The sequence below is a fragment of the Taudactylus pleione genome, unplaced genomic scaffold, assembly GCF_031769625.1.
Source record: "Taudactylus pleione unplaced genomic scaffold, aTauple2 ptg000329l, whole genome shotgun sequence".
Lineage (NCBI taxonomy): Eukaryota > Metazoa > Chordata > Amphibia > Anura > Myobatrachidae > Taudactylus > Taudactylus pleione.
In genome coordinates this window covers 9853333-9860768 of record NW_028284730.1, presented here as the reverse complement: position 1 = coordinate 9860768, position 7436 = coordinate 9853333, and the positions used below count along the sequence as shown (strand labels likewise).

Genomic DNA, 7436 nt, shown 5'->3' with positions numbered 1-7436 from the left:
CCCCAACTGCATCTTTTGCATTATCCCACCTGAGCCCTCCCTTTCTTTCTCCACCTTTGAGGTTCACTCTATCCGTCTCTTCTACTCTCCATCCCCCAGGCTACCCCACTCAATTCCTCGACAACTTTGCTGCCTGGCTTCCCCACTTCCTCAACCTCCCCTCTATAATCCTTGGTGACTTTAACATCCCGAATTCTGCATCCACCAATCTTCTGGCCCTCTCCTCCTTTGGTCTTTCTCAATGGACCTCCGCCACTACCCACTGTCTCAGCCACTCCCTTGACCCATCTATGTGCTCTCTCTGACTTCTCCAACTCTCCCTTTCCACTCTCTTACTACCATCTACTCTCCTTCACTCTCTCAACTCCTCCCCTCCTCCCCTCACCCAAAGCCACCATCACCAGATGCAATCTTGAGACTCTCAACCCTGCTGTCCTGTCTTCCTCACTTGACACTCTCCTCTCTCCCCTATCAACCATGGCCTGCCCCAACCAGGTGGCCTCCTTCTACAACATCATCCTCACTTCTGCAATTGATTCCATTGCCCCCATCTCCTCTGTACCCCTCCGTCAGTCCAAACCCCAACCCCGGCACTCCAAACTGACCTAGTTTTTCAAAAAATCCTCATGCATCGCCGAGCGCCTCTGGAGGAAATCTCTCTCTCTGGCAGACTTCCTTCACTTCAAGTTAGTCCTCTCTTCCTACAGCTCAACCCTCTCCCTCGCCAAGCAATCCTAATTCTAGTTGCTCATCTCCTCTCAGTCCTCCAATCCCTGCTGCCTCTTTGGTACTTTCAACACTCTGTTTCACCCACCCCTCCCATCATCCTTCACTGCATTTTACTTTGCCTCAATTTTAGAAGAGAAAAAGGAGGCAATCAGTCACATTATATCCTCCAATCTCCCTGCTGCAACCCCACCTCCCCCACCATCCGCATCTCTCGACCACCCCACCTTGTGCTCCTTCAGGTGCTGCCATGGGTGACGAGGTCCACTCCATCATCTTGCCCTCTCCACCCTCTATCTGCTCCCTTGACCCCCTCCCTTGTCACCTTCTACGCTCCCTCTCCACCACCGCCTGCTCCCACCTTGCTCACCTTTTCAACTTATCTCTCTCATCATTCAAACATGCTCTTGTCACACCTATTCTTAAAAAACCTCCAAACTACTTGACCAACAAACAGAAAAAATTACTCCGGCGCTTAATACTAAAAATAAATATATATATATATATATATATATACTTGAATCTAAATGAAAGCCTCAGCTGCAGAAGATTGGGTGAGTCTGTGAATAAACTTACCCTAATTGAAAACACAAGAGCAAAATCTACATATATAGAAAAATCTATATATATATAGTTACCCTCTGCGCTAATTAAAAATGAACTACAAATATGTGAAGTGGCAGATGAACCACAACAACTATTGATGGTATATAAATTGTTCAGGACTCGATCAAAAAATTAATAAAACATTTATTCATACACATATAACCATTAGAAATATATCACATAATACATATGATGACATCCATTTTGAAATAGCCTACAAATTGATAGCAATTGCTTAATTTTTACAATACACAGCACCTCAAGCGATGATTGTACTAATATTACTCAGAATAAGTCCTCACTGAGATATATATATTTTTTATATGCTGGAATACGGACTGTGCCAGGACATTTTATTAATTGTACAACAAATTGAGTAATATTATTACAATCATCGCTTGAGGTGCTGTGTATTGTAAAAATTAAGCAATTGCTATCAATTTGTAGGCTATTTCAAAATGGATTTCATCATATGTATTATGTGATATATTTCTAATGGTTATATGTGTATGATTAAATGTTTTATTAATTTTTTGATCGAGTCCTGAACAATTTATATACCATCAATAGTTGTTGTGGTTCATCTGTCACTTCACATATTTGTAGTTCATTTTTAATTAGCGCAGAGGGTATATATATATAGATTTTTCTATATATGTAGATTTTGCTCTTGTGTTTCCAAACTACTTGAGTGGCTTGTTTACAGCTGCCTCGCCAGCTATCTCTCCAATCTGGCTTTCACCCACATCACTCCACTTAAACTGCCCTGGCCAAAGTCACCAATGACCTGCTTGCAGCCAAATCCAGGGGCCATTTCACTCTGCTTATCCTCCTGGACCTCTCTGCAGCATTCAACACCATGGATCATACTCTCCTCCTCCTCACCCTTCAGACCTTAGGCATCTCTAGCACCGTCCACACCTGGTTCACCTCTTACCTCACCAACTGCTCCTTTTCTGTGTCTGCCTCTGGCTCTACCTCCCCCCTTCCACCCTTCATGTTGGTGTCCTGCAGGATTCTGTCCTGGGCCCCCTGCTCTTTTCCCTGTACACCTCCACACTAGAAGAACTCATCAGCTCATTCGGCCTCTAATACCACATCTATGCCAATGACATGCAACTATACCTCTCCTCTCTTGAACTCTCCCCTTCTGTCCTCTCTCAGGTATCCATCTGCCTCTCCACCATCTCTTCCTGGATATCTGAGCACTCTCTGAAGCTCAACATGGACAAAACCAAACTCCTCATTTCTCCCCGTAATAAAGTCTCCACTCCAACCAATCTTGCTATCACTGTTGACAACACCATCATCTCCCCTGTCACCCAACTTCCCTGCTTGGGTATCACCCTTGACTCCACCCTCTCCTTCACCCCCCACATTCAATCTCTGGCTCAATCCTGTTGGTTCCAGCTATGCAACATCGCTTACATTAGGCCTTTCCTCTCCCAGAATGCTACCAAACTGATTATTCATTCACTAATCATTTCTCAGCTCGACTACTGCAACCTTCTCCTCTTTGGCCTCCCACATTACCATCTTGCTCCCCTCCAATCTGTTCTCAATGCTGCAGTTAAACTTATCTTCCTCTCCAGCCATTCCACTTCTGCTGCTCCCCACTGCCAAAACCTGAACTGGCACTCACTCCCCTACAGAATCCTCTTCAAACTCCTCATCTTCACATACCAGACCCTTTATAACTCCACTGCTCCCTACATCTCAAACTTCATCTCCTTACATACTCCCTCCCGCCCACTCCGGTCTGCCAATGACTGTTGTCTCTCCTCCACCCTGGTTACTTCATCTCATGCTCGTATCCAAGATTTTGCCCATGTAGCCCCCCTTCACTGGAATGAGCTCCCTCACTTGATCAGTCTCTCCCCGACCTTGCAGAGCTTCAAACATGCACTGAAAACCCACCTGTTCATCAAAGCATACCCTTCCACCACATAACCGTGGTCGCTCTCCCTCCTGCCTCAACCATCTCCACCTTGCCTACTTCCTGCACTCAGGTCCCCATCTACACACTCATGCCTCATGTCATCTGTCTGTCTCTCAGATTGTAAGCTCATCCCTATCAATGCCCTCTTCTCTAGCACTCAATGACAGCCTTCACCTTCCCAGCTGTATTATGTATGGAGAATTGTGTTGCTAATTGTTACTTGTGTTCTGTTTATATTTTGGTTACTGTATTGTAAAGTAAGTTTCAGTGCACCCTGTACTGTATGTACGGCGCTGCGGACCACTTGTGGCGCCCTATAAATAAATAAAATGTAATAATAATAATAAAGTGCCAAAACAATTAATATCATGTTTGTTTTTAATATTTCACCATTTTCTTTCCCTATTCACTAAAACTGTGGTGTCTATCAACATTTATAGATATATATTTTAATGATGAGGGCACAATATAGTACAATCTTCAATATTTTAGATCAGGCATTTTTATCAGCTACTTGATTAGCTGTTCCAATGTTCTCTGTCTCAAGACACTTCGCAATGCGCTCTTTACGTCTTTATTCCTAAAGCTGTACACAAGTGGGTTCAACATGGGAATGGCATTACAATACAGAACACTCATCACTTTGCGCTGGTCTTGGGTAACAGCTGATTTTGGAATCATGTACAAGACAAAAATCACAGAATAGAACAGACTGACTGTGGTCAAGTGTGAGGTGCAGGTGGAGAAGGTTTTATATTTCCCTATTGAAGATGTTATTCTGGAAACAGATTTAATGATAAACACGTAAGAGATCACAGTGGGCAGGAAACAGGTTGTCAGAAACAAGACACCTTCAACAAATATAGTGACCTGGGTTATGGCTGTGCTAGTGCAAGACAGGTCAAGCAATATGGCAACATCGCAAAAGAAATGATTAATTACATTGGAGGAGCAGTAGACATTCTGAGATATAGCTACAGCGATAGGTATACAAGAAACAAACCCGCTCAGCCAGACAGTCATGGATATTACTCTACAGAATCTCCTGTTGAGGACCATATAATAATGTAGAGGTCTACAGACAGCAACATAACGATCATAAGACATAGCTGTGAGTAGGAAATACTCAGTAGCTGTAAAAGCAAGAAAAAATGTATATTGGGTTGTGCAAGCTGAGAGGGAGATTGTGCTATTGGCATTAATGAATGTATTTATTAGCCTTGGAGCAGTGACAGATGTGTATAGGATGTCCAAGCAGGCCAGGTTAGACAGGAAGAAATACATGGGGCTTTCCTGTAAGGGACTCAGGTATATGACCGTGATGAGGAGCAAGTTTGCCATCAATGTGGTAACATAAGAGAAAATAAAAAACAAAACAAATGGAGTTTGTAGGTCAGTGAAATTGGAAAACCCCACCAAAATAAACTCCATATACATTGTATGATTTTGTTTTCTCATTGGTGTTGACTAGTAATGTTAGTTTATACCATAGCAATACGTTTAGGAGTGATCATTTAGTAACACGGACGTTCTTTCATGTGTTGCGTTCCGATGATGCAATCATTAATGACTTCCTCTATCCAAGGTGCTGAAAATATGCAGACTGTGTTCTATTTGTCACCTTCAACATTCTATGTGAAACAGGACCAGGTAACTGCTGACACAGGAAATAAACAATAAATAAAATGGAATTTGCCAGTATACTTTATGTACAGTGCAAACTGAAACAATATGACCATTCAAAATTATATATAATTATGTAGGCCACCGGTAGTAAACACATACAGTATATCTCATTTGAACCCATCTCTCTTTTTAGTAATTCACATGTCCACCAAAACAATGTGCATCCAGATCCTTTTTACAGTACACTTATGAATGGACAGGAGTAATGCGGATGGAAGGGGAGGCAAACATATTCTGATTACGGTATGTATGTTTTCATAATTTTGATTCAGTTAGACTAATATATAAATATATAGATGCAAAGTTGGTAACAATCAGTGCCACTAATTGGATGTTTGCAGATTTGTAAAGAGGAAAATGACAAATGTTAGTATTTAATGTAGGGTAATGCGATATTCCCATTTACTACTAACACTGTCAAGACACTTCTTTACAACACATATGCTTTTGTTGTAAAGCTGGACATATTGTGAAATGCGTCATATTGAGCATATGTAGGAAAATATGCTCTTTTACAGTCATAAGGGTATATATTGGATGGAATAGTACCCTCTTTCACCATAGGGTTTCCAAAAACATAAGGAAGACTTTTTAGCATTTATGAAGTTATCTGGGGTCAAGGTCACTGCGTAAAAAAGGATACTTAATTTTTATAATAAATATTGCACATACTACAAAACAAAAAAAAACAAATAAAAGAAAGTAATAACATTAATATTATATACTCACTGTACATTATAATGGCCCACCCAGGTCTATATTTTCGTTACTGTCTTATGGTGTTAAAGCAGGGAAAGCCCAACAAAACCCACATAGTGGGCCACAATTTAGCCTCACTTATATCCCACTTTGTGGTCTAATTAATCTTACGCAATGGAAATACTATACTTTTATCACCTGAAATTAACCCTATTTCTATACATCTCCTTAGTGTACTAACTACTATAGCCTCTGCTTGGCAATGTAAGGTGTGTTACTACTCAGATTTCTGCCAAGCAGTATACATAAATCCATTTACATCTCAATTCTCCCTGATTCCAAAAATAAATGTAGATAAATGTAGGGTTAGGTACTGAGACCACGGTAATAATTAAAAGGAATACTCTTTGGGAGAACTGAGATGTAAATGGATTTATGTATACTACTTGGCAGAAAGCAGAGTAGTAACACTCCTTACAGTGCCAAGCAGTGGCGATTCCGGCGCCGGTGTTCTCTCGGTGATTGGGATTTTGGCAGCTGGCACCCGATCATCGGGATATTAACTACATGCCTTATTTTCATCTGGTATAATTGCTATTTTACCTAAATCACTCTTTAACACATTACAATGCTACTTTGTGGTAATAGTCCTTCATAACTTAGTGTTATCAGCAAGTATAAGCACCAGGCTCTTGTGTAAAACATTATCAAACGCAAAGTCTAAAGATATTTGTACAGCTCTTCATGAAATTATGCTATATGTGGAGGTCTTGTACAAAGGGCCCGATTCAGAGCCGCTCGTAAGCGCAGAGCGCTCGCAAGCGGCTCGATGTTCTAGCCCTGCGCACGCGCCACATCCATTGTGCACATGCGTGAGCCCCGCAGAGCGACTGAAGTTCAGTCGCTCCAGGGCTTGCAACATGACGGGATGGCTGTCGATGTTGATTGACAGCTCGCCCCGTTCTGTGGGTGTGTAAGTGGGGTGACCGGACAATTGCAAGCGTTCCCTTAGGAACACCTGCCATTTGTAGGAGGGCTTACTAACATCACTAGTGATGTCAGTAGTGGACTTCCTGCTCTATCAGAGCAGGGAGTCCACACGGGCTTGCGGCAGTCGAGACCCTACCCCTGGGTCTCGTTGCAAGCCCGATGGTCGCGATAAACATGATGGGCTCCAGCCCGCTCGCACAAGCTGTGGGTGGACACCCACAGCTTTGCGAGTGGCCTGGAGACAAAAAAAATAAAAATAAATAAAAAATTAGCTGCGAGCGGCCGGCCCTTACGAGCGGGTCTGAATCAGGCCCAAAGTGCACAATGGCCATTAGACAGTGTATGGGCAGCTGTGTACCTGCTGCTCATCTGACAGTGTACCTAGATTGATGCCTGAGCAGCAGAGATTTATAGAGCAGGTTGTCTGTAAGAAGCAGCAGTTTGCACAGGCAAAGAGGAGGAGTTGGGGAAATTGAAGACACTACTACTGGTCTATAGAGGCATTAGCCAATGCATAGACATATCTATTATGAGTGTAGGGTGTGTGCTGCACACAAGGTCCTGGGTCCAGGGAAACCCTGCACCTAGGGCAGCCTACCTTTCTGGGTGTGGCGGTGCCCAAGCTCTACGAAGTGCTGGCAGTGCCTCCTTCTCAATGATATATTTGAGATGGTACCATGTGGTAAAAGCAAAGACTCTGGCACTACGGTAAAGCTTTTGCTCTCTTTTGCGCATATGCCATTTTCCTGAATATCACCGGGAAAATAGAGCTGTGGACAGTATTGTAGTT

At 42.7% G+C, this 7436-nt stretch overlaps 1 protein-coding gene across 1 annotated transcript; it reads right to left on the bottom strand.

Annotated features, from left to right (window-relative positions):
- Window positions 1–3781: 3781 nt before the first annotated feature.
- Window positions 3782–4708, bottom strand: LOC148509343 (olfactory receptor 8D1-like). Its single transcript, XM_088443467.1, has one exon. The coding sequence runs from the start codon at window positions 4706–4708 to the stop codon at window positions 3782–3784; it is 927 nt and encodes a 308-aa protein (XP_088299593.1).
- Between the last annotated feature and the right edge of the window lie 2728 nt (window positions 4709–7436).

Bases quoted from the DNA above. Each gene is read 5' to 3' on its own strand.
- LOC148509343 (XM_088443467.1), bottom strand. From the start codon at position 4,708: ATGTATATGGAGTTTATTTTGGTGGGGTTTTCCAATTTCACTGACCTA.